Consider the following 27,478-nt stretch of genomic DNA (forward strand, 5'->3'; position numbering starts at 1 on the left):
CCTTCTACATTAGTTGGAGTGAAATGTCTCCTCACATCAGACTGTGGCACTTTCCTGTAAAGATTAGAAAACAAAATGAGTAATAAAACAAATACAATTCCATGTACAGACAAATAGTTAAGCAGTTAGATTAAACAACTCCTTTGTAAGATAAATGTTTTAAAATGAAACATGTATGGAAACAGGTGAATTAACACTCCTCAGTTAGCAGGCTCAAGCAAGCTAAAACCCACATGATGACAAAAACTAACTAGCAGAAATTGTTAACAAGTTATAAATGATTTAAACATTTTGCTGTAGGCTACTATCTACTAGTTAACAAAAAATCAAGTATGTCATAAAATACAATGCTCAAAAAAATAAAGGGAACACTTAAACAACACATCCTAGATCTGAATGAAAGAAATAATCTTATTAAATACTTTTTTCTTTACATAGTTGAATGTGCTGACAACAAAATCACACAAAAATAATTAATGGAAATCCAATTTATCAACCCATGGAGGTCTGGATTTGGAGTCACACTCAAAATTAAAGTGGAAAACCACACTACAGGCTGATCCAACTTTGATGTAATGTCCTTAAAACAAGTCAAAATGAGGCTCAGTAGTGTGTGTGGCCTCCACGTGCCTGTATGACCTCCCTACAACGCCTGGGCATGCTCCTGATGAGGTGGCGGATGGTCTCCTGAGGGATCTCCTCCCAGACCTGGACTAAAGCATCCGCCAACTCCTGGACAATCTGTGGTGCAATGTGGCGTTGGTGGATGGAGTGAGACATGATGTCCCAGATGTGCTCAGTTGGATTCAGGTCTGGGGAACGGGCGGGCCAGTCCATAGCATCAATGCCTTCCTCTTGCAGGAACTGCTGACACACTCCAGCCACATGAGGTCTAGCATTGTCTTGCATTAGGAGGAACCCAGGGCCAACCGCACCAGCATATGGTCTCACAAAGACTCTGAGGATCTCATCTCGGTACCTAATGGCAGTCAGGCTACCTCTGGTGAGCACATGGAGGGCTGTGCGGCCCCCCAAAGAAATGCCACCCCACACCATGACTGACCAACCGCCAAACCGGTCATGCTGGAGGATGTTGCCGGCAGCAGAACGTTCTCTACGGCGTCTCCAGACTCTGTCACGTGCTCAGTGTGAACCTGCTTTCATCTGTGAAGAGCACAGGGCGCCAGTGGCGAATTTGCCAATCTTGGTGTTCTCTGGCAAATGCCAAACATCCTGCACGGTGTTGGGCTGTAAGCACAACCCCCACCTGTGGACGTCGGCCCTCATACCACCCTCATGGAGTCTGTTTCTGACCGTTTGAGCAGACACATGCACATTTGTGGCCTGCTGGAGGTCATTTTGCAGGGCTCTGGCAGTGCTCCTCCTGCTGCTCCTCCTTGCACAAAGGCGGAGGTAGCGGTCCTGCTGCTGGGTTGTTGCCCTCCTACGGCCTCCTCCACGTCTCCTGATGTACTGGCCTGTCTCCTGGTAGCGCCTCCATGCTCTGGACACTACGCTGACAGACACAGCAAACCTTCTTGCCACAGCTCGCATTGATGTGCCATCCTGGATGAGCTGCACTACCTGAGCCACTTGTGTGGGTTGTAGACTCCGTCTCATGCTACCACTAGAGTGAAAGCCCCGCCAGCATTCAAACGTGACCAAAACATCAGCCAGGAAGCATAGGAACTGAGAAGTGGTCTGTGGTTTCCACCTGCAGAACCACTCCTTTATTGGGGGTGTCTTGCTTATTGCCTATAATTTCCACCTGTTGTCTATTCCATTTGAACAACAGCATGTGAAATGTATTGTCAATCAGTGTTGCTTCCTAAGTGGACAGTTTGATTTCACAGAAGTATGATTGACTTGGAGTTACATTGTGTTGTTTAAGTGTTCCCTTTATTTTTTTGAGCAGTGTATATTCACCCCACCCAGTATTGTAATCAAAACTTACCAGAAAGCATGTAGTCCTTGGCTCAGACAGTCTAGCAGTATCTCATTAGTATGCAAGATCTTGAGAATCAGCTGTACATGTGATTGATGGAAGAGTGCACTGCACATGTGACGGAAGAATACACTGTGCATGCAGAGGGTTGCAATTCCATTGAATTGGGGATAGGTTATGCCACAAGACCTAGAATTGCCTTATGTGTATCCCACAAAAAAAGGTTCCCTGTTAAGCTAACTGTTTTGATGAATTTAAGCAAAATTCCCCAAATTCCAGGACTTAACTTCCCATGGAAAATTTCCAGAAAAACCCTAGTGCCAACTGTAAAGTTTGCTGGAGGAGGAATAATGGTCTGGGCATGTTTTTCATGGGCTAGGCCCCTAAGTTCCATTGAAGGCAAATCTAAACGCTACAGCATACAATGACATTCTAGAAGATTCTACACTTCCAACTTTGTGGCATCAATTTGGGGAAGGCCCTTTCCTGTTTCAGCATGACAATGCCCCTGTGCAAAAAGCGAAGTCGATACAGAAATGGTTTATCGAGATTGGTGTGGAAGAACTTGACTGTTAGCATTAGCGGCGAACAATTAGCGCCTCAGAAGATTTAGGGCAACTTGCTTAGAAAAGACAAACTTGCTGTTTGCTGATGTAAGAAACACAAACTAATAGTGTAATTATAGAATGCTAGTGGATTTAAATTAATAAGCAAAGTAAAAACCGCATTGTCATCAACATTGTTGCATGTGCTGCATTGGCCATGCAGAATGAATGCAAGTGTCTCGTGGTTGAGTAACATCAAATGCGCTCCTTGAGTGACAGGGTAGGACTGGTCTGTGGCTAGGTCTGTGTGGAAAGTGGCACGGAGAGATCGAGCGGAGAGAGATGACTCAAGTAGCGAAGTAAACTATGAAAATTTACACATGGCTTATCACATTTAACAAACATTCAAATACCGGTATAGAAGTAAATATCATAAAATACGGTATACCGCCCAGCCCTACTGCACAGAGATGTTTTCTAATAATGGTATTGAAAACAATAAGACTGCCATGTTCAAATTAAACATTTCAGTCACTAGTCCATTTCTCCATTAAAGTCTTGGGCTTGTAGGACATTGGAGTATTGCACCATTGGAATAGCCCTCTCAGAGAGCTGGCATGTATAAGACTATTCAAGGGGAGTTGGGTTGAAGCATTTAAGGTTGATAAGAAGGTAAAACTTATAAACAATCATCTCTAGCCGGCTTCCACACAGTACCCTGCCCTGAACCTTAGAGACTGCTAATGTAATAATTTAGCTTCTGTCCCTCTCCTCGCCCCTACCTGGGCTCGAACCAGGGACCCTCTGCACACATCAACAACTACCTACCACGAAGCATCATTACCTGTCGCTCCACGAAAGCTGCGGCCCTTGCAGAGCAAGGGAAACAACTACTTCAAGGTCTCAGAGTGAGTGATGTCACCGATTGAAACGCTATTAGCGCGCATCCCGCTAACTAGCTAGCCATTTCACAACGGTTACACTAACCTATGTACATAGAGTCGTTGATCGGTTACTTTAATAATGTTTACACACTGTTTTACCCACCACTATATGAACAGTACCAGACAAAAGTTTGGACACCTACTCATTCACAGGTTTATCTTTATTTTTACTATTTTCTACATTGCAAAATAATAGTGAAGACATCACAACTACGAAATAACACAATATGGAATCATTTAGTAACCAACAAAAAAAAGTGTTAAACTATCAAAATATATCTGATGACAGCTTTGCACACTCCTGGCATTTTCTCAAGCAGCTTCACCTGGAATTCTTTTCCAACAGTCTTGAAGGAGTTCTCACATATGCTGAGCACTTGTTGGCTGCTTTTCCTTCACTCTGCGGTCCAACTCATCCCAAACCATCTCAATTGGGTTGAGGTCAGGTGATTGTGTAGGCCAGGTCATCTGATGCAACACTCCATCACTCTCCTTCTTGGTCAAATACCACTTACACATCCTGGATGTGTTGGGTCATTGTCCTGTTAAAACAAATGATAGTCCCACTAAGCGCAAACCAGATGGGATGACGTATTGCTGCAGAATGCTAAGGTAGCCATGCAGGTTAAGTGTGCCTTGAATTCTAAATAAATCACCGACAGGGTCACCAGCAAAGCACCTCCATGCTTCACAGTGGGAACCACATGCGGAGATCATCCGTTCACCTACTCTGCATCTCACAAAGACACAGCGTTTGGAACCAAAAATCTCCAATTTCAGACCAAAGGACAGATTTCCACCGGTCTAATGTCCATAGCTCATGTTTCTTGGTAGCAATTCGACCATGAAAGCCTGATTCACGCCGTCTCCTCTGAACAGTTGATGTTGAGATGTGTCTGTTACTTGAACTCTGAAGCATTTATTTGGGCTGCAATCTGCAGTTAACTCTAATGAACATATCCTCTGCAGCAGAGGTATTTCTGGGTCTTCCTTTCCTGTGGCGGTCCTCATGAGAGCCAGTTTCATCATAGCGCTTGATGGTTTTTGCAACTGCACTTGAAGAAACATTGAAAGTTCTTGACATTTTCCGGATTGACTGACCTTCACGTCTTAAAGTAATGATGGACTGTCGTTTCTCTTTGCTTACTTGAGCTGTTCTTGCCATAATATGGACTTGGTCTTTTACCAAATAGGGATATCTTCTGTATATCACCCCTACATTGTCACAACACAAGCGATTGACTCAAATGCATTAAGAAGGAAATAAATTCCACAAATTAGCTTTAACAAGGCACACCTGTTAATTGAAACGCATTCCAGGTGACTACCTCATGAAACTGGTTGAGAAAATTCCAAGAGTGTGCAAAGCTGTCAAAGGCAAAGGGTGGCTACTTTGAAGAATCTCAAATATAAAATATATTTTGATTTGTTTAACAGTTTTTTGGTTACTGCATGATTCCATATGGGCTATTTCATAGTTGATGTCTTCACAATTATTCTACAACATAGAAAATAGTAAAAAAATTGAAAAACCTTGGAATGAGTAGGTGTGTCCAAATGGTACTGTATATACTGTATTTTAGTCTTGGCTCATCCTATATGTACACACATTTTCTATTCATATACTGTCCATACAGTCTATACACACCATTCACATACAGTACATATATATTTATTTATATTCCGGATTTTGACATCACTCGTTCGGATAGGTCTTAATTTCTTGTTCTTTTTCTACCTTTGGATAATGTGTGTATTGTTATTGTATTGCTCGATATTGCTGCATTGTTGGAGCTAGAAACATAAGCATTTCCCTGCACCTGCGATAACATCTGCAAAACTGTGTACGCAACCAATAAACTTTGATTGGAATTGCTTTCGTAGAGGACTATTTTGAATTGTGAGGATGAACACACAATTTGTTTTCGTCATGAGCAAAAGTTATTGGTTTTCTACCCAAAGTTGCAAATCCATTTTATAAACACAGGAGACCAGGAAACTGGATAAAAGAGTGGGCAGTATAGCAGGAACAGCTCAATTTAGCGGTCAAAACTTGATACTATCACACTGTATAATGGGAAATAAGGTGAATGACTTCATTGACTAACATCTCTGAACAGGGAAAAGGACCCTAACCATCACCACATTTAATGGAAATGCATTAGGCCATATGGTATGAAGAAACAATACTCCAAGCCACTGCTTCATACTACTTGTCAGACAGAGACAACTCCTATTGTATACTGGTCTTTGGGATGGGATTAGTGTAGAGTTTGGGTGGGGGGGGTATGTGGGTGGCATTCGACCATTTTTGGGAATTAATGTGTTAATAATTTATGGATGTTGGGTACTATATTTGTTGACTACCATATGAATCCTTTAAATTATAAATGGCCAATTTGGGTGCAATCAATTTGCTTAACTTCTAAAAGATCAAACTATATTTCAACAACACACTTAATCAATGTGATTTCTAGCTGGGCAAGTGGGAGTGCGGTGGATGCTCATCTATTCGTTTGCTTATCTATCACTGATCAGAAATATTTAGCATGCTATAACGTAGCCTAAATCAAGTGTAGGCCAATAATTTTGCTCGATCGCGTATAGGCAACTCCAAAATCCTGCGGATGGTGTGAAATATCAACACGAGACTAAAATGTGTTAGAAAATTATAGCAATCTATACTTTCAATCTTTATCTTGATGAAAATACTCTCGATGTAAGACCCTACACCACAAAGCAGAGTGAGGGTTGGAAAGAGGTTGACCGATTATGATTTTTCAACGACGTTACCGATTAAATCGGACGATTTTTATATATATATTTGTAATAATGACAATTACAACAATACTGAATGTACAACGAACACTTTTATTTTAACGTAATATAATACATAAATAAAATCTATTTAGTCTCAAATAAATAATGAAATATGTTCAATTTGGTTTAAATAATGCAAAAACAAAGTGTTGGAGAAGAAATTAAAAGTGTAATATGTGCCATGTAAAAAAGCTCATGTTTAAGTTCCTTGCTCAGAACATATGAAAGCTGGTATTTCAATATTCCCAATTCTTCAATATTCCCAGTTAAGAAGTTTTAGGTAGTAGTTATTATAGGAATTATGACGCGTCGACTATTTCTCTCTATACCATTTGTATTTCATATAACTTTCACTACTGGATGTTCTTATAGGCACTTTAGTACTGCCAGCCTAATCTTGGGAGTTGATAGGCTTGAAGTCAAAAACAGTACTGTGCTTCAAGCATTGCTAAGAGCTGCTGGCAAACGCAGTCAAGTGCTGTTTGAATGAATGCTTACGAGCCTGCTGCTGCCTACCGCCGCTCAGTCAGACTGCTCTATCAAATATCAAATCATAGACTTAATTATAATAAACACAGAAATACGAGCCTTTGGTCATTAATATGGTCAAATACAGAAACTATCATTTTGAAAACAAAACATTTATTCTTTCAGTGAAATACGGAACCGTTCCGTATTTTATCGAACGTGTGGCAACCCAAGTCTAAATACTGCTGTTACATTGTACAACCTTGTAGTTATGTCATAGTTATATGTCATAGTCATAGTCATAGTTATGTAAAATTCTGGCAAATTAGTTCACAACGAGCCAGGCGGCATAAACTGTTGCATATACCCTGACTCTGCTTGCACTGAACGCAAGTGACACAATTTCCCTAGTTAATATTGTCTGCTAAAATGAATTTCTTTAAACTAAATATGCAGGTTTAAAAAAATATACTTCTGTGTATTGATTTTAAGAAAGGCATTGATGTTTACGGTTAGGTACATTTGTGCAAAGATTGTGTTTTTTTCAGCAATGCGCTTTTGTTAAATCATCACCCGTTTGGCGAAGTTGAAGTAGGCTGTGAATCGATGATAAATTAACAGGCACCGCATTGATTATATGCAAAGCAGGACAAGCTAGTTAACCTAGTAATATCATCAACCATGTGTAGTTAACTAGTGATTATGTTAAGATTGATTGTTTTTTTATAAGATACGTTTAATGCTTGCTAGCAACTTACCTTGGCTCCTTGCAACCTACTAGGTCCTTTTGACGCTGCACTCGCGTAAAAGGCAGTCAGCCTGCCACACAGTTTCCTCGTGGATTGCAATGTAATTGGCCATAATTGGCGTCCAAAAAGGCAGACTACCGATTGTTATGAAAACTTGAAATCGGCCCTAATTAATTGGCCATTCCGATTAATCGGTCGACCTCTAGCAGGAAAGAGATGAAACGTGGATCAAAAAGGCAAGGGCTTGCCTTGGGTTCTCTTTCAACATATCCCTTTTTTTTATATTACAGGGGTTCCACACGTTGTCGTGACACAAGTTGTGTGGGAAAAATATGATTTGTATTTTTATATTTCCATTATGTTCTTAGCCTTTGTGTGTTGACTGTGATCAGGTTAGCGTAAGTCTGTCATGTCTATTTAATTAACAAAATAACTATTGATTTCATGTGCATATGCCGTTCTATTGTTTTGAAAATACATTTTATTCGTCGTACCTGCCATTTTATTCGTCGGACCTGCCTAAAATGAATTAATAATGGATATTTTGGTTATGGTGTATATTCAATGGCTTTATTAAAATAGTCCACCCACATGGGACTATATCTCCTCCCAGCATGTGCATGGAGATATAAAATGCTTATCCTGGCAAGACTGTGGTAAATGAATTGGACTCCAAAAAAAAACAACATTGACCATTATACATTTTTTACAGGCAACATACCGTAAAGTCTGTCTGTAAAGGGTATACCTGTGTATTTTGTATTTGAAAGATTATTTCTCGCTGATATGAAAGATAAGGGGCATGTCAACATATGTTTAGAAAACCGGTTTGAAAGCTTTGACTATTTGCGTTCTAAAACAGGTCGAAATTGTAGTTCGCATGGGGCCAAACGTGGGAAAATGTAAACGCTGAAAACCCTACATATGGAGAAGGGTTTTCGAGCGCTATTACTTCGCTAACTAGAGCATTGACGTTTGCGATTCTCGTTGAACTATTACCTACATAGACACCGTGATAGCTACATGACTTTCACATGTATAGAAAGTATGGGTAGTTTCGTGGCCTTCACCTGTCAACACAGAAACATTGAAACTTTTTCGAGCTAGCAAGCTACTAACGTTAGCTAGCAGCAACTAGCGTTAGCTGTCTAGCTTAATCATAGCTAATTCATAGGTTCAAGCAAATGTAATTCATAGGTTCAAGGAAGTGCAATATTCAACTACAAACCATTATATAAGGTATGAAAGTATAAATAGAGACCTGTGTTTGCGGATCAGGTTGTTCAGAAGATGCCATCTTTCCCAGCCTACTCCTCGTCTAATCGATTAATTCGGGAACGATTGCTTAGGCCTGAATAAGGACGACTACTAAAACTCGGACATTATGTTTTTATTTTTATTTCGTTCTTTCTATTATGTTGAGGCAATATAGTATATATTATTTTATATATATATGTGTATAAATCAGTGGAGATTGCTGAGGGAGGACAGCTCATGATAATGGCTGGAACGAAGCCAATGAAATGGCATCAAACTGTGTTTGATGTATTTGATACTATAAAAAAAAATTACAAATGTTTTTGATACTATTCTACTCATTCCTCTCCAGCCATTACCACGAGCCCGTCCTCCCCAATTAAGGTGCCACCAACCTCCTGTGATAAATATATATTTTTCCTTATTCAACTTTGTTCAAAATCAGGTCCGTTTGACTTTAAATAACAAAACCCTACATTTCCCATGAGGGCTTAGTTCCAAGCTCAAGACTTCCGTTTTTGCGGATATGTCAAGAAGGTGCATACCGTAAACGACTGTTAGGTTAGGTTAGGTTTGGTTTAGATATATTTAAAAAAATATATTTTATTTTAAATGCATTTATTTTTTGTTACTTTTCAAAATCAGACCTTTGACTTTAAATCGCATAACACTACATTTCCTATGACATCATGTCAGGACTTCCGTGTTCGCGTTTGAATCTGCCAAGAAGGTGCATGCGGTAACCATCCGTAAGGTTATTTAACTTTCGGCATAACAAAATAGTGATGTCTGAACTAAAACCTTGTAAGGTGTGTAATTTTACGCGACAACAATCATACGGTTTGGTTGTTCCTTCTCTGGACCAACTAAAGATTAAAGGTATGCTAATGAATGTTGTAAACAGCTGTCTAGCCAACTACAACTAGCAAAGTTAGCTAGCTAAGGTTAGATAAGTAACTTTTCTGTAGCTAACTGTGCGTGTGTTTGGACAGTTTTGGTAGCTACTATATATAGTATTCCTGATGAGTTGTGAGCATGCATTCCTCCTTAATGAAGACAAGTAACTAACTACGTGTCATATAAATAAAACCCAAATGCAGAATACATTTTGCTAGCCTAGCGCCAGGTAGATATCTGTATGTAGCAGCATACGTTGCCACTGTATCAGCTGTTAAATCATATACTGTTTACAGTATCTATTATTCGTTCATTGGGAAATCAACTGGCAGTCAACTATGATCTCTAATCTTCGTGAATCATCACTACATTCTGAAAACTGTATGAACAACATTTTTCTCTGTGTGCTCTACATATTCGACTTGTACAAACTTGATTGAATTAGATATGGCACCTCAGCAGACCGAGGTAAAATTAGTTGTATATTGGATATTCGGTGTATATCTGTTTTCTCTAGTTAATGGCTATTGAACCAACCATGCCATGACTGTGAAGATAGTATATTCGGAATCAGGGGTGGATGGAGAACGATCCATACTTTTTTTTCTTGTTCGTTTTTTGGAATATCGCCAAGGTCCTATATGATAAGGAATATTTTCTAAGTAAGAGAACATGAAACATTTTTATTTTATTTTTACATTTAACCTGTTCTCTTGAGATGAAAATATTTTACTTTCAGATATGAATTGCCACAATTATGTTTGTTCTTAAAATTATGTATTTTATTAAAACGGAAATAAAGTATATAGCCTGAATTATCTTGAAAAAATAATATTTTAAAGTTACATTTTTAAATCATACAAATAGGAAAATGTGTCTCTAAAATAAACAGATGTTCATTTAAGTTCTGGGCCCATACATGTTAAAGGGAAAACATTATTTTTTTAAACTTCATATTCATCATCTCCAGCACCACCCCAACATCAACATCCAATGACATCGGTGTGCACCATGTGCTTTTAACCAGTTACAAGTAGGCATTGCCTACTAATTGTCTGCTAATTGGTTGATGTCATTGGAAGCACTTGTCTTCCTCTATTTTTTTTACTACAAAACATAGAAATGTGCGACTTTAACATATGTTGATGTTAGCGTGGTGCTGGAGATGATAAACATTAAGTTGAACAATTTAGAAATGTCCCTTTTTTATTTATTTTTTTATTTCACTTTTATTTTACCAGGTAGGCCAGTTGACAACAAGTTCTCATTTATAACTGCGACCTGGCCAAGATAAAGCAAAGCAGTGCAACACAAACAACAGAGTTACACATGGAATAAAAAATGTACAGTCAATAACACAATAGAAAAAAAGTCTATATACAGTATGTGCAAATGGCGTGAGGAGGTAAGGCAATAAATAGGCCATAGGAGCGAAGTACTTACAATTTAGCAAATTAACACTGGAGTGATGGATGTGCAGATGATGATGTGCAAGTAGAAATACTGGTGTGCAGAAGAAAGTAAATAAAAACAATATGGAGATGAGGTAGGTAAATTGGATGGGCTATTTACAGATGGGCTGTGTACAGCTGCAGCGATCGGTTAGCTGCTCAGATAGCTGATGTTTAAAGTTAGTGAAGGAGATATGTCTCCAACTTCAGCGATTTTGCAATTCGTTCCAGTCATTGGCAGCAGAGAACTGGAAGGAAAGGCGGCCAAAGGAGGTGTTGGCTTTGGGGATGACCAGTGAGATATACCTGCTGGAGCGCGTACTACAGGTGGGTGATGTTATCGTGACCAGTGAGCTGAGATAAGGCGGAGCTTTACCTAGCATAGACTTGTAGATGACCTGGAGCCAGTGGGTTTGGCGACGAATATGTAGCGAGGGCCAGCCAACTAGAGCATACAGGTCGCAGTGGTGGGTGGTATAAGGCGCTTTGGTAACAAAACGGATGGCACTGTGATAGACTGCATCCAATTTGCTGAGTAGAGTATTGGAAGCTATTTTGTAGATGACATCGCCGAAGTCGACGATCGGTAGGATAGTCAGTTTTACTAGGGTAAGTTTGGCGGCGTGAGTGAAGGAGGCGTTGTTGCGAAATTGAAAGCCAATTCAAGATTTAATTTTGGATTGGAGATGTTTAATATGAGTCTATAAGGAGAGTTTACAGTCTAGCCAGACACATAGGAATTTGTAGTTGTCCACATATTCTAAGTCAGAACCGTCCAGAGTAGTGATGCTAGTCGGGCGGGCGGGTGCGGGCAGCGATCGGTTGAAGAGCATGCATTTTGTTTTACTAGCTTTTAAGAGCAGTTGGAGGCCACAGGAGTTTGCTGTTTGGGGTTTTAGGCTGGGTTTCTGTACAGCACTTTGAGATATCAGCTGATGTACGAAGGGCTATATAAATAAATTTGATTTGATTTGTTGTATGGCATTGAAACTCGTTTGGAGGTTTGTTAACACAGTGTCCAAAGAAGGGCCAGATGTATACAGAATGGTGTCGTCTGTAGTGGTGGATCAAGGAATCACCCGCAGCAAGAGCGACATCGTTGATATATACAGAGAAAAGAGTCTGCCCGAGAATTGAACCCTGTGGTACCCCAATAGTGACTGCCAGAGATCCGGACAACAGGCCCTCCGATTTGACACACTGAACACTATCTGAGAAGTAGTTTGTGAACCAGGCGAGGCAGTCATTTGAGAAACCAAGGCTGTTAAGTCTGCCAATAAGAATACGGTGATTGACAGTGTCGAAAGCCTTGTCCAGGTCGATGAAGACGACTACACAGTACTGTCTCGGAAACCAAATTGCACAGCAGAGAAGGTACGGTGGGGTTCGAAATGGTCACTGATCTGTTTGTTAACTTGGCTTTCGAAGACTTTAGAAAGACAGGGCAGGATGGGTTTGGGTCTAGAGGGGGATGACCGCGGCAGCTTTCCAATCTTTAGGAATCTCGGACGATACGAAAGAGAGGTTGAACAGACTGGTAATAGGGGTTGCGACATTGGAGTCGGATAATTTTAGAAAGAGAGGGTACAGATTTTCTAGCCCAGCTGATTTGTACGAGTCCAGGTTTTGCAGCTCTTTCAGAACATCTGCTATCTGGATTTGGGTGAAGGAGAAGCTGGGGAGGCTTGGGCAAGTAGCTGCGGGGGGTGTGGAGCTGTTGGGGTAGCCAGGAGGTAAGTATGGCCAGCCGTAGAGAAATGCTTATTGAAAGTATCGATTATCGTGGATTTATTGGTGGTGACAGTGTTTCCTAGCCTCAGTGCAGTGGGTAGTAACAACTAACCCTCTTCCTCTGCTGCCGACTACATTTCCTCTTATTTGATGAGTGAACAATGGAATGTTATTACACTCAACTGATTCTTATTATCATGTGGAAAATGTCATTATTTAAACTAATGCTGCACCAGTTCTGCTCTGTGCATGTAGTGCTTCTCTTTTCTTATTGTAAGGTACAAGGAGGTGCTCAAGGAGGTGCTCTTATTCTCCATGGACTTTGCAGTGTCCCAAAACCTTTTGGAGTTAGAGCTACAGGATGCAAATTTCTGTTTGAAAAAGCTAGCCTTTGCTTTCCTAACTGACTGCGTATATTGGTTCCTGACTTCCCTGAAAAGTTTCATATCACGGGGACTATTCGATGCTAGTACAGGAAGTTTTTGTGCTGGTCGAGGGCAGTCAGGTCTGGATTGAATCAAGGGCTATATCTGTTCTTAGTTCTACATTTTTTGAAAGGGGCATGCTTATTTAAGATGGTGAGGAAATTACTTTTAAAGAACGACCAGGCATTCTCTACTGATGGGATGAGGTCAATATCCTTCCAGGATACCCGGGTCAGGTCGATTAGAATGGCTTGCTCGCAGAAGTGTTTTAGGGAGCGTTTGACAGTGATGAGGGGTGGTCGTTTGACTGCGGACTCATAACGGATGCAGGCAATGAGGCAGGGATCGCTGAGATCCTGATTGAAAACAGCAGAGGTGTATTTGAAGGGCAAGTTGGTCAGGATAATATCTATTAGGGTGCCCATGTTTACGGATTTAGAGTTGTACCTGGTGGGTTCCTTGATAATTTGTGTGAGATTGAGGGTATCTAGTTTAGATTGTTGGACTGCTGGGGTGTTAAGCATATCCCAGTTTAGGTCACCTAACAGAATGAACTCTGAAGATAGGTGGGGGGGGGGGGGCAATCAATTCACATATGGTGTCCAGGGCACAGCTGGGAGCTAAGGGGGGTCTATAACAAGTGGCAACATTGAGAGACTTATTTCTGAAGAGATGGATTTTTAAAATTAGAAGCTCGAACTGTTTGGGCATAGACCTGGAAAGTATGACAGAACTTTGCAGGTTATCTCTACAGTAGATTGCAACTCCTCCCCCTTTGGCAGTTCCATCTTGATGGAAAATGTTGTAGTTGGGGATGGAAATCTCAGAATTTTTGGTGGCCTTCCTAAGCCAGGATTCAGATACAACAAGGACATCAGGGTTGGCGGAGTGTGCTAAAGCAGTGAGTAAAACAAACTTAGGGAGCAGGCTTCTGATGTTAACATGCATGAAACCAAGGCTTTTATGGTTACCTATCTTAATGTCATTGAGTAACGATAAGAGAGGTTGCATCTCTGGAGGCACTAGTTATGTTGGGTGAGGTCACTGCATGTGTGGGAGGTGGGACAAAGGAGGTATCTGAGGCATGTTGAGTGGGACTAGGGGCTCCGCAGTAAACTAAAACAATGATAACTATCCTAAACAACAGTTTACAAGGCATATTGATATTAGAGAGAGACATAAAGCAATCACAGGTGTTGATTGGGAGAGCTAGCTAAGACAACAAGAGGAAGAGAGAACAACGTCAGTTAAATGAAAGAATTTGTATTTGTAACTCTCTTTGTGAATTGTAGTATGTCATTTATACAACATTTTAAGAAAAAACTTTAGCAACTAACCCACATTTCTTCTTAAAGAACCTTGTAAGAGTCTGCTGACTAACACAGGCTTCAAGCTTCCTTTTTAAGTCTTTTTTTGCAGGTAATCGCCATAAAGCCTACCAGTATGCAAATTAGGCAGTCAAATGAACGACTATCTTACCGATGCGATTCGGTAGGCTACTGACGAGACACTAAAATAGCAACCAAAAAAACAGAATTGTGTGTGTTTGTGGAAAGAAAGGCAAAGATCATAGACCATAGCTATGATTGTAGCTGCTTGTCCTTGTTTTGGGGCAGCACTGGACTTAGCCCTGGACAGTACTGGCCCTGTCCTCTCATTAGTGCTCGGCCTGTGGTGCTCTGCTGAGAGATGAGCCTTCAGAGGCATCATCAACTATCTACACACAACAAATATCCCTCAATAAAATACGTACAAACTTTACAGGTGAAACTCTGGTATAGGATCTGCTTTAGAACAGAAGACCCTGGATCTCTCCGGATTCTCTCTCCCTCCCCTGATTCAGAATATATCATTTCCATAGTCATGGCACGCCATTTATATAAGAGCTATTGAAGATTGAAATCCTAAATTGAACTTTTTTTTTAATTTTATTTAATAAAAACATTGTGGATTGTTTTCCATCCATCCCTGATTCAGAATATACCATCTTCATAGACATGGAATGCTTGGTTCAATAGCTAGTGACGAGAGAACCGAATATCCAATATAAAACACATTTTACCTCGAACCTCTACGGGACATCCCTTAAATTCCTAAAATGCTACTCACTAGGCGTGGTGCTCTCTTAACAAAGCTCACATCCCTGGCCTGGACACAAGATCTAGAATACTACTAAACTAGTATAATCATGTGTTTTGTGGAAATACATACAGTGCCTTCAGAAAGTATTCACACTCTTTGACCTTTTCCACATTTTGTTGTGTTACAGCCTGATTTGAAAATGGATTAAGTTGAGATTTTGGGTCACAGTACAATAATAGTGTTTAATAGGATTTTTGAATGACTACCTCATCTCTGTACCAGACACATACAATTATCTGTAAGGTCCCTCAGTCGAGCAGTGTATTTCAACCACAAAGACCAGGGATCTTTTCCAAAGCCTCGCAAAGAAGGGCACCTATTGGTAGATGGGGGATTTTTTTTTTTTTTTTTTACAGACATTGAACATCCCTTTCAGCATGGGTGAAGTTATTAATTACACTTTGGATGTTGTATGTATACACCCGGTCACTATAAAGATACATGCATCCTTCCTAACTCACTTGCCGGAGACGAAGGAAAACTGCTCAGGGATTTCACCATGAGGCCAGTGGTGACTTTAAAACCGATACAGAGTTTAATAGCTGTGATAGGAAGAATCAACAACATTGTAGTTAGTCTACAATACTAACCTAATTGACAGAGTGAAAAAAGGAAGCTTGTAAAGATATTCCAAAACATGCATCCTGTTTTGAATACAAAGCGTTATTTTTGAGTCAAACACATCACTGAGTACCACTTCATATTTTCAAGCATGGTGGTGGCTGCATCGTTATCAAATCAAATGTATTTATATAGCCCTTCTTACATCAGCTGATATCTCAGTGCTGTACAGAAACCCAGCCTAAAACCCCAAACAGCAAGCAGTGCAGGTGTAGAAGCACGGTGACTAGGAAAAACTCCCTAGAAAGGCCAAACCCTAGGAAGAAACCTAGAGAGGAACCAGGCTATGAGGGGTGGCCAGTCCTCTTCTGGCTGTGCCGGGTGGCGATTATAACAGAACATGGCCAATATGTTCAAATCTTCATAAATGACCAGCATGGTCAAATAATAATAATCACAGTAGTTGTTGAGGGTGCAACAGGTCAGCACCTCAGGAGTAAATGTCAGTTGGCTTTTCATAGCCGATCATTGAGAGTATCTCTACCGCTCCTGCTGTCTCTAGAGCGTTGAAACAGCAGGTCTGGGACAGGTAGCAAGTCCGGTGAACAGGTCAGGGTTCCATAGCCGCAGGCAGAACAGTTGAAACTAGAGCAGCAGCACGGCCAGGTGGACTGGGGACAACAAGGAGTCATCATGCCAGGTAGTCCTGAGGCATGGTCCTAGGGCTCAGGTCCTCTGAGAGAGAAGGAAAGAGAGAATTAGAGAGAGCATACTTAAATTCACACAGGACACCGGATAAGACAGGAGAAATACTCCAGATATAACAGACTGACCCTAGCCCTGCGACAAAAGCATGGATACATTTTTCTGCATCATTTTTGGACAGAACATTTCTGATTTTTGCAATGTTACGTAGATGGAAAAAAGCTGTCCTTGGAACAGTCTTGATATGTTTGTCAAAAGAGAGATCAGGGTCCAGTGTAACGCCGAGGTCCTTCAGTTTTATTTGAGACAACTGTACAACCATCAAGATTAATTGTCAGATTCATCAGAAGATCTCTTTGTTTCTTGGGACCTAGAACAAGCATCTCTGTTTTGTCCGAGTTTAAAAGTAGAAAGTTTGCAGCCATCCACTTCCTTATGTCTGAAACACAGGCTTCCAGCGAGGGCAATTTTGGGGCCTCACCATGTTTCATGGAAATGTACAGCTGTGTGTCATCCGCAAAGCAGTGAAAGTTAACATTATGTTTTCGAATGACATCCCTAAGAGGTAAAATATATAGTGAAAACAATAGTGGTCTTAAAACGGAACCTTGAGGAACACTGACATTTACAGTTGATTTGTCAGAGGACAAACCATCCACAGAGACAAACTGATATCTTTCCGACAGATAAGATCTAAACCAGGCCAGAACTTGTCCGTGTAGACCAATTTGGGTTTCCAATCTCTCCAAAAGAATGTGGTGATCGATGGTATCAAAAGCACTAAGGTCTAGGAGCATGAGGATAGATGCAGAGCCTCGGTCTGACGCTATTAAAAGGTCATTTACCACCTTCACAAGTGCAGTCTCAGTGCTATGATGGGGTCTAAAACCAGACTGAAGCATTTCGTATACAGTGTTTGTCTTCAGGAAGGCAGGGAGTTGCTGCGCAACAGCCTTTTCATTTTTTTTGAGAGGATTAGGAGATAGGCCGATTTATTTTTATTTTTTTTATATATATATTTTCTGGGTCAAGGTTTGGCTTTTTCAAGAGAGGCTTTATTACTGCCACTTTTAGTGAGTTTGGTACACATCCGGTGGATAGAGTGCCGTTTATTATGTTCAACATAGGAGGGCCAAGCACAGGAAGCAGCTCTCAGTAGTTTAGTTGGAATAGGGTCCAGTATGCAGCTTGAAGGTTTAGAGGCCATGACTATTTTCATCAATGTGTCGAGATATAGTACTAAAACACTTGAGTGTCTCCCTTGATCAGTGGTCCTGGCAGAGTTGTGCAGACTCAGGACAACTGAGCTTTGGAGGAATACGCAGATTTAAAGAGGAGTCCGTAATTTGCTTTCTTATGATCATGATCTTTTCCTCAAAGAAGTTCATGAATTTATTACTGCTGAAGTGAAAGCCATCCTCTCTTGGGGAATGTTGCTTTTCAGTTAGCTTTGCGACAGTATCAAAAATACATTTTGGATTGTTCTTATTTTCCTCAGTTAAGTTGGAAAAATAGGATGATCGGGCAGCAGTGAGGGCTCTTCGATACTGCACGGTACTGTCTTTCCAAGCTAGTCGGAAGACTTCCAGTTTGGTGTGGTGCCATTTCCGTTCCAATTTTCTGGAAGCTTGCTTCAGAGCTTGGGTATTTTCTGTATACCAGGGAGCTAGTTTCTTATGACAAATGTTTTTAGTTTTTATGGGTGCGACTGCATCTAGGGTATTGCGCAAGGTTAAATTGAGTTCCTCAGTTAGGTGGTTAACTGATTTTTGTCCTCTGACGTCCTTGGGTAGGCAGAGGGAGTCTGGAAGGGCATCAAGGAATCTTTGGGTTGTCTGAGAATTTATAGCACGACTTTTGATGATCCTTGGTTGGGGTCTGAGCAGATTTGTTGCAATTGCAAACGTAATAAAATGGTGGTCCGATAGTCCAGGATTATGAGGAAAAACATTAAGATCCACAACATTTATTCCATGGGACAAAACTAGGTCCAGAGTATGACTGTGGCAGTGAGTAGGTCCGGAGACATGTTGAACAAAACCCACTGAGTTGATGATGGCTCCGAAAGCCTTTTGGAGTGAGTCTGTGAATATTAAAGTCACCAAAAATTTGAATATTATCTGCTATGACTACAAGGTCCGATAGGAATTCAGGGAACTCAGTGAGGAATGCTGTATATGGCCCAGGAGGCCTGTAAACAGTAGCTATAAAAAGTGATTGAGTAGGCTGCATAGATTTCATGACTAGAAGCTCAAAAAACGAAAACGTCTTTTTTTTGTGGTAAATTGAAATTTGCTATCGTAAATGTTAGCAACACCTCTGCCTTTGCGGGATGCGTGGGGGATATGGTCACTAGTGTAACCAGGAGGTGAGGCCTCATTTAACACAGTAAATTCATCAGGCTTAAGCCATGTTTCAGTCAGGCCAATCACATCAAGATTATGATCAGTGATTAGTTCATTGACTCTAACTGCCTTGGAAGTGAGGGATCTAACATTAAGTAGCCCTATTTTGACATGTGAGGTATCAAATTCTCTTTCAATAATGGCAGGAATGGAGGAGGTCTTTATTCTAGTGAGATTGCTAAGGCGAACACCGCCATGTTTAGTTTTGCCCAACCAAGGTCGAGGCACAGACACGGTCTCAATGGGGATAGCTGAGCTGACTTCACTGACTGTGCTAGTGGCAGACTCCACTAAGCTGGCAGGCTGGCTAACAGCCTGCTGCCTGGCCTGCACCCTATTTCATTCTGGAGCTAGGGGAGTTAGAGCCCTGTCTATGTTCGTTATGGGTATGCTTGTCATTGAAAAGGACTAGGGAGTTTTTTTAGGATAAAAATAAACGGAATAGAGCTAATCACAAGCATAATCCTCGAGGAAAACCTGGCTCAGTCTGCTTTTCAACATATACTAGGAGACAACTTCACCTTTCAGCAGGACCATAACCTAAAACACAAGGTCAAATATACACTGGAGTTGCTTCAAGATGACATTTAATGTTCCTGAGTGGTCTGGTTAAAGTTTTAGCTTAAATCGACGTGAAAATCTATGGCAGACTTGACAATGGCTGTCTAGCAATGATCAACAACCAATTTGACAGAGCTTGAAGAATGTTTTTATGAATAATGTGCAAATGTTGTACAATCCAGGTGTGCAAAGCTCTTAGAGATGTACCTAGAAAAGACTCTCAGCTGTAATCGCTGCCAAAGGTGATTCTAACATGTATTCACTCATGGATTTGAATACTTATGTAAATTAGGTATTTCTGTATTAGATTTTTCAATACATTTGCAACAGTTTCTAAAAACATGGTTTCACTTTGTCATTATGGGGTATTGTATGTAGATGGGTGAGAAACAAATATATTTAATCAATTTGGAATTCCGGCTGTAACACAACAAAATGAGGAATAAGTCAAGTGGTATGAATACTTTCTGAATGCACTGTAGCTAGATAATAATGCACGTAGTAAGTACTGTACCAAACTAACAGTGATGTAAATAGGGGCGGCAGGTAGCCTAGTGGTTAGAGCATTGGGCCAGTAACTGAAAGGTTGCTAGATCGAATCCCCAAGCTGAAAAGGTATAAATCTGTCGTTCTGCCTCTGAACAAGGCAGTTACCCGCTGTTCCTAGGCCGTCATTGTAAATAAGAATTTGTTCTTAACTTACTTGCCTCGTTAAATAAAGGTTAATAAAAAAATCAACTGAGGTGCAAACTCTGATCGCCGGTCTGCAAAAAGTAGAAAATTGACGGGCAAAAAGAAAACGTTGGTAGACTGCGTTTACCCTCCGCTACACCACTGCAAACTACAAATGAAAGCTAGCAACAACTTCATCTAGGCCTATTACACTTCAGTGAGCATGCAGCAATGCAGAAGTGCAATGTTCCACTTAACTGTCTCTCAGCCACACATGGTGCCCTGCTTCTGCATTCATCCCTGTCATCAGCAACATGCCACTAGATCAGGTGCTTCTGATATCAATAAGCTAGCAAAGGTTAGCTTAAAGGGCTATGGGTTGCAGGGAATCCCCCCCCCCCCCCCCCCCCGGGGTAGGTTTTGCCTATTGTAACTTTTGTCACCATTTTTATTCATGAAGTGCTCATGACAGTCATGCAGGTGGTACAATCAGGGTGTCAAGGCTAAATACTGCAACGCATATAGATGTCATAACATTATTACATTTAGCATTTCTAAGTTATGAGTGATGCATGCTATGAAGCTCTTGTTATGGTGGCAAGTTCAACTAAAGTGTTAGTAATCATTCATTCCATATACATGTTTATGTACCTGCACTTTTCTGTAATTCTACTTCCCAGGAAGCGAATCTCTTGGGTTTAGCCCAAGTACCTCCGTCTCTGTGCTATTAGAAGATGATGGGACAATAGTTGAAGATGAGGCCTATTTCTTGTGCTTGCCTACAAACACAAAGTTTATGCTCTTGCATGAAAAAGAGACGTGGGCCCCACTACAAAGAAGTAAGCTTTTTATGTTCTGTCAATGCAAATTTGTATTGTCATATTAGGCTATAGTCATTGTTTAAGCCTACTATTGTGTGATCAGTCATTTTGAGGTTTCTAAGTTGATCTATCTGCAGTTTGAGTCAACCTTTTGGGAAAGCACATCCTCTGACATTCTATGCCTATATTCTAAGAGTATGTTTGTTTGCTTGTTTTTTGGGCTAACTAGTTAAAGACCAAACTCTGTTCTTTGATTACGTGGCATTGGTCATCTATCTTAGCTCTCCCAGGTTGCATTCCCGTACTAACGCATAGTGATGTTCTACCATGCTACTATAGTTGATGGCGGCACAGCTTGGATGACCAGGGAGTCTGTGAATCTTGAGAGCGATGCTGTGGACAGCTCAATCAGTGGCATCGAGCCCTGGTTCTACCTGGCCCAGCAACTCAAGAAGGACCTGGCCAGCATCATACTGATGTCGGAGGCAGATTTACAAGTAGGGTAACTTCAATAACATTTCCATCTCCCCTCTCACATTTAAATGTATGACTATAGAATATCTTGTTAAAGTTAGGTCCTATTCCATCAGATAAAAACAACATTTATGGCTACAGCGGGTATGGTATAAATATTGTGTATACTACTTCAATACAAAGCCCCCTTAGCATTATGTTTATGTGCTTGAGGATAGCTGTATGTGTAATAGCGAGAATAACTATACATGTTGCGTGTTCCAGACCCTAGTGGACGTGCCTTGTTTAGAGCTGGCCTCAGCCCTGGGCTTCCCGGAGAGGAAGGCGCTGAATCTCCAGGACACTCTACAGAGAGTGTTGGACCGAAGGGAGGAAGAGCGACAGTCCAAGGAATTGCTCCAGCTCTACCTCAAGGCAGTGGAGAGAGAAGACAGTCAAGAGGCAGAGCCTAGAAATGACGGTGAGACCGCTATCAGGAATAAAATGGGATCAATCTGTTAGAAGATCCACCTATGTGAGTGGAAATGCCATTTGGAGGGGGTGAAGTCAGGGAAGGTATTCTAACTTCACCTCAAAAGTTGTGGTAGTTTATGTAAAAGCCGTGTGTGGCTTTTTTGTCACTAGATGGAGCCATTCTTTAAGCAATAGACAACTAGCCCTGAAATATTGCCTCTAAACCTCTGGCTCAGCCAAATTGTGTTGTTAGAGAGATCATGTTCTACCATAACCCATGTCTCACAGGGTCAGATGATGTGGATGTGACAGACGGGCTGGCGGTGGATTCGGCATCAGGATTCATGTCCAGAACGCTGATGGTCCTCAAGGGTAAAACAAGCCCTGAGACCAGGCTCTCCAATGAGGAGCTGCAGGTATGTCACAAAAACCAACGGCTAAACGCTGCATTTGGTTATACAGGATCATATTAATAGACTAAAGTGGACTCCTCTCCTTGTCAACTCGCTCCTTGTCTACTCCTTCATCTGCATTGATATGAAAGGGCATGCATTGTGAAAACAAAGTCCCTGGTAGGTATCCACAGTATTACAGTGATATGTCCTAAGTTATTCAGTTTAGTGCACAGAAAAAAAACGAACAGGAGAGAAATACTTTCCAATATTGAGATGCACTGGATTGCGTCCCAATTCTCCCGAAAGGGTTCACTTCTCCCCACGTATTTTAAAGCCTTGGATTAGTGTAAGCATTGGCTAGAGGGAGTTTGTTACACAGCTCCTTCCCTTTTAAATCCGTGAAGGGAAGTGAACAAACGCACAGTTAAGGTAGAAGGGTAGAGAATTTGGACGCATGAAATGGTTTCCTTTCCACCACATGAGGGAAATGGGAAGGCTAGAACTACAGTATATGTGAGAATTTCTATATTCTGTCCACTGGGTGGCACTATCTATCTGCACTCTTGTTTTCAGTATACACAGCATGTGAAAATGGACTGCCTAAGTACATCTTTTATCAAGCTGTTAACTCTATCACCAAACAAAACTACATACCATTTTTTTTAAAGTACAAGTGCCTGTAAATATGCCAAGTAATCCTGACAACAAAAACTAAGTTTAGAGCAGTTCTAATAAGATCACTGTATACCAAGGAATTGCATTTCTTATATTGAATACCATTTTTGTCCCAACTTTATCTGTTTGAAATCCAATATCAAGGGCTTTTCACACCACTAGTATACTCTGAGCCTCTTATCTCCCAAGTCAATTATCTTTGAAAACAATATCAATTAAATTGAACAGAATGAATGTAAGAACATTTACTTATTAAGTCTCGGCATTATATTTTTCCAATGTGGTCCATTGACATTCATCAACCATGAGCAACTAATGCAAATCTCTGCCATGTCTATACAGCGTAGAGACTATCCTATCCCCCATCTCTGCACTTTTGTCTTTCTCAGAATAGATTGCGGTTCTGATTTTAGCTGTATACAACATGAAATAAACCAAACCAAAATGTTGTCAACTGCAGATGGTGGTGAACAAAGGTGCACGGGCCATGGAGCAAGTCCTGGGCTGGGACTCTGAGAGGACATTGGCGCTGCTGCAGGCATGCGAGGAGCAACTGAGCAGGCGGCTCCAGCAGGTTCAGGCCATGCAGTACCTCCGTAGCCACACACAACAACAGGCCAGCACGCAGCCCTCAGACAAGAGCCAAGCCACACAAGCCAAGCGCAGCAAGTAAGGAGTAGGGGGAAGTTGCCCCTACACGCTGATCTTGGGTGAGTTTAGCGTTTTTCCCACTTATGGTTAGGATTAGGGAAGGGGAAACTGATCCTATATCTGTACCTAGGGAAACTTCACCCCGGAGCCAGCTAGTAATACCCCTCTGTCTCTGACCACAGAACACACACTATCTGCCTTAAGACTGAGGTGATAAGTCACTTTGGTATTGATATACGCCGCCCTCCGTAAGTATTTGGACGGTAAAGCATTTTTTCTTGAAATCGAACAATGACCATGAGGTTAAAGTGCACACTGTGAGCATTAACTTGAGGGTATTTATCTATATCGGGTGAACCATGTAGAAATTCCGTCACTTTTTCTACATGGTCCCCCCCATTTTAGAGGACCAAAAGTATTGGGACAAATTCCATTATTTGTGCGTTAAAGTATTTGGTCCCATATTTGTAGCACACAATGACTACATCAAGATTGTGACTACAAATATGTTGGATAATCCTGACTGAATTGTGAATAATGATGAGTGTGAAAGTTACATATGCAAAAATATCATGCCCCCAAGGCATACTAACCTCTCACCATTATAACAACAGGGGAGGTTAGCATTTTTTTTAAGGGGGGAGTATGATATTTGTGCGTCTAACTTTCTCACTCATCATTATTCACGTTTCATTCAGGATTATCCATAATCATGGTAGCATCCACATTAATGTAAAAGTGTTAGAAATTCAGAAACAAATTGTTTTTATTTACAATAAAAATGACTCAAGTGGCATTATTTACCATTCATTTCTAATGGGCACAAAATAATCAGAAACACTACCAAAGCAAATGCATCCAACAAGTTTGTAGAGTCGATGTAATTATTGCGTGCTAGGAATATGGGACCGAATACTAAACTTTTGACTACTTTAATAAACATATAAGTGAATGTGTCGTAATACTTTTGGTTCCCTAAAATCGGGGGACTATGTACAAAAAGTGCTGTAATTTCTAAACGGTTCACCCGATATGGATGAAAATAACCCCAAATTAAATCTGACAGTCTGCACTTTACCTCATAGTAATTGCTTGATTTCAAGTCCAAACTTTGAGTATAGAGCCAAAATAAGAATAAATGCTTCACTGTCCCAATAATTACGGAGGGCACTGTATATCGCCTCCTGGTATCAATAAATGCTCAGAAACGCTGACATTATTTGCCAAATGGCTTGGTGCCCCTTTTGTGAGTAAACCACATGATGGCTATCTCTTTAGGGACATTAAGTAGAAGTGTTATTAGCGAAGGTAGATGTTAATGACAGAACAATTAGGGATGGACCAACTGTGTGCCCCTTTTGATATGTTGTCTTGGTCTACTTCTCCAGTACTTTACCTACTCTGGAGAAAAGTGTGACACAATACCTGATTCTTGCCCCTGGAAGCTGTAACAAAATTATGGTTGATGTTAACTTAAATTGTAAGCAAATACCTTGGACAATCCATTTGCGGTCAGATTGGTAACCCAGTGATCTGTTGACATTATATTTAATCCTATTTTCCTGAAGATTTAAAATGAGAGCTAATCATTCCATTCCTGTCAATTTTGTATACTGAATCATTGATATGCCTCCTAAAACCTTGCCAAATACTTAGCCTATTTCTTCGGCCTACTTTGCTTTCCCTTTTAGTTAATTCCTCTTTTTTTTTTACTGCTCTGCATGTTATTAACCAATATACATAAAATATAACTTAGAATTTATTCTTTTTGGGAAACAACCAGAATTGGTTTATCTATCTGTACTTAAACCCTGTATATTTAGGAATGTTAATGTAAGAAAGGATATCAGATTTGATATGTAATTGTGATGTAAGCGTGCATCCGTGAAGTGTGGGCCCATGTCAGCTATCTGGTTGTATTGACAGGACATCCTTGTTAATAGGACAGACTTAAAGGGCTGTAAGATCACATTTGAAACCAATTGTTTACAACAAGGACACGGGGGCATCAAGGAGGCACATGTCATGACAATGAGATGTCAACAGATTTATGGCGACAAACAGATGGGGAAACATGTTATCTTCACCTGTATAATGATGGGATTATTGTACTCCACGTGAATATGAATTGAAATGCTCTTAAGTCCGTTACGCACTCGTTATTGCTTCCGATGTTCCTTGAAAGAAAAAGGTGTGTTCGGTTTGAAATGGTGCATCTTGGGAGCCCTCTGTATGAAATGAATGAACATGTACGTACTGTACATATATTTTATCATTGAGCCACAGAGTTGTGTAATCAAAGTTTTGCATTGTGATTCATGAGGCTTTTTTTTTTATGGAACTGTTTCAAATGGAACTGACGTGGCAAGCCGAGTGTGTTAAAAGTATGACAGCTTTTCTACAATAAAGCGCACAATCCTAACATCACTGTGTTTTCATTCACAACTTTTTCATTTACTCCTTGTTATTTTTCCCAGTGTATATAAAAATGTGCTTCCCATCCATGGACAGAAGAATGTAATGCTGTGTGTTTTTTAATGAACTAACGGCTATAGAGGATTGCCTCAGGAAGACTAGAGGAAGACCAATATAGGACATTTGATCCACCATTAAATGGTAAACTTAACTCACGGCTTGTGATGCCGAGAATACTCTTCTCCGTATTGTCTATATAATGATCCAGAAAAAAAACCCGTTAAGGATTGTTGATATTCAATGAAGTTATTTTATACGTCATGGTATGTACATTGTTTGGCCCTAAGATACAATTGTAAAGGAATAATGATGGGTGTGAGGGAACAGAGGTGACTGCCTACGTACTGTTGCTGTATGTGTCTCGACAGTCAGTTGATGGGTTTCATGGTGTGCGCAATTCCTGTGACATTACCTCCGCTTAACCAGTGTTCCTGGAATGAGCAGAAATTACATGTGAGCAGTGTGTGATGTGTCTCAGCATTTTGGGGGGGGGGGGTTTGGTTGGGAATTGAATATGGTCATATTCATTTTATGATCATTATTTCAGAATATTTCCCTTTGTTTTGCATCAACTATCAATCTGAATGTAAACCAAGTCTTTCAACCATGTTTTAGTGGTAGACATTAAACAAAACAATTCTGGCATTTGTGAGGTCTGAAATGAGTGGAGTGACTTAAAGGAGGCCTTCAAGCACAATAGATCCTTTTCTTCTAAATGTCAAGGTAATGTCATCTGATGGGTCGTTGTCCATGAGAACTCACGCAGCTTATAACAACAAACTGTTGGCCTTCAAAATAATAAAGTTAGGCTCACGCTAGAAGCAATTTGTGAGAACTACAGTTTTCTCTCCCTCCAACAATAGCAGTTCATTAAAGGGGCAATCTGGGATTGATACATCCATTTTTGGACTGTTAAGTTAATGATAGCCTATAGCCATTGATTGTGGATATAAATGATAAATGCCTCATAAGCTCAATTCAACTGTCTTACTCCATTGCAACCCACAATTAATTGTTTTACACATTTATCTGTAAACAATGTATTTATAAACACACACTGCTTTGACTCACAACATGATTAAAACAAATTTTGTTCTCATAGAATAGAGCTGGTTAATCCCTGCATCCATAGTTGTAGCTATGAATTTGAGTGATTACATTTATCCAGCCCCATCTCATAGCTGCTTGCTAAAGTGTCTGAGAACAGGCAATTTCATCAGACTGAAGCACCGTAGAATATCCGTTTTTATAGATGA

At 40.5% G+C, this 27,478-nt stretch overlaps 2 protein-coding genes across 2 annotated transcripts in view; one reads left to right on the forward strand and one right to left on the reverse strand.

The window, feature by feature from the left end:
• Window positions 1–8,949, reverse strand: part of pex14 (peroxisomal biogenesis factor 14) — a 111,268-nt gene extending 102,319 nt beyond the window's left edge. Inside the window, exon 1 of the mRNA XM_029719440.1 lies at window positions 8,733–8,949. Coding sequence (XP_029575300.1) covers window positions 8,733–8,768 — 36 coding nt within the window. The 5' untranslated portion in view covers window positions 8,769–8,949. The remainder of the gene's footprint in view (window positions 1–8,732) is intronic.
• A 292-nt stretch (window positions 8,950–9,241) lies between these two features.
• dffa (DNA fragmentation factor, alpha polypeptide) lies at window positions 9,242–26,174 on the forward strand. The gene is made up of 6 exons (XM_029719441.1): window positions 9,242–9,607; window positions 20,959–21,117; window positions 21,439–21,596; window positions 21,838–22,033; window positions 22,315–22,442; window positions 23,557–26,174. The coding sequence occupies exons 1-6, from the start codon at window positions 9,514–9,516 to the stop codon at window positions 23,767–23,769; spliced, it is 948 nt and encodes a 315-aa protein (XP_029575301.1). The 5' UTR covers window positions 9,242–9,513; the 3' UTR covers window positions 23,770–26,174.
• Window positions 26,175–27,478: the final 1,304 nt, after the last annotated feature.

This window comes from Salmo trutta, chromosome 28 (genome assembly GCF_901001165.1).
Source record: "Salmo trutta chromosome 28, fSalTru1.1, whole genome shotgun sequence".
NCBI classification, from domain to species: domain Eukaryota; kingdom Metazoa; phylum Chordata; class Actinopteri; order Salmoniformes; family Salmonidae; genus Salmo; species Salmo trutta.

What these genes read in the sequence shown, in the direction of transcription:
- dffa (XM_029719441.1), top strand. Translation starts at nt 9,514, where the DNA reads ATGTCTGAACTAAAACCTTGTAAGGTGTGTAATTTTACGCGACAACAA. An exon ending in GGACCAACTAAAGATTAAAG is followed by an intron (nt 9,608 to 20,958) that starts GTATGCTAATGA and finishes TCTACTTCCCAG; the next exon opens with GAAGCGAATCTCTTGGGTTT. An exon ending in TCTCCAATGAGGAGCTGCAG is followed by an intron (nt 22,443 to 23,556) that starts GTATGTCACAAA and finishes TGTCAACTGCAG; the next exon opens with ATGGTGGTGAACAAAGGTGC.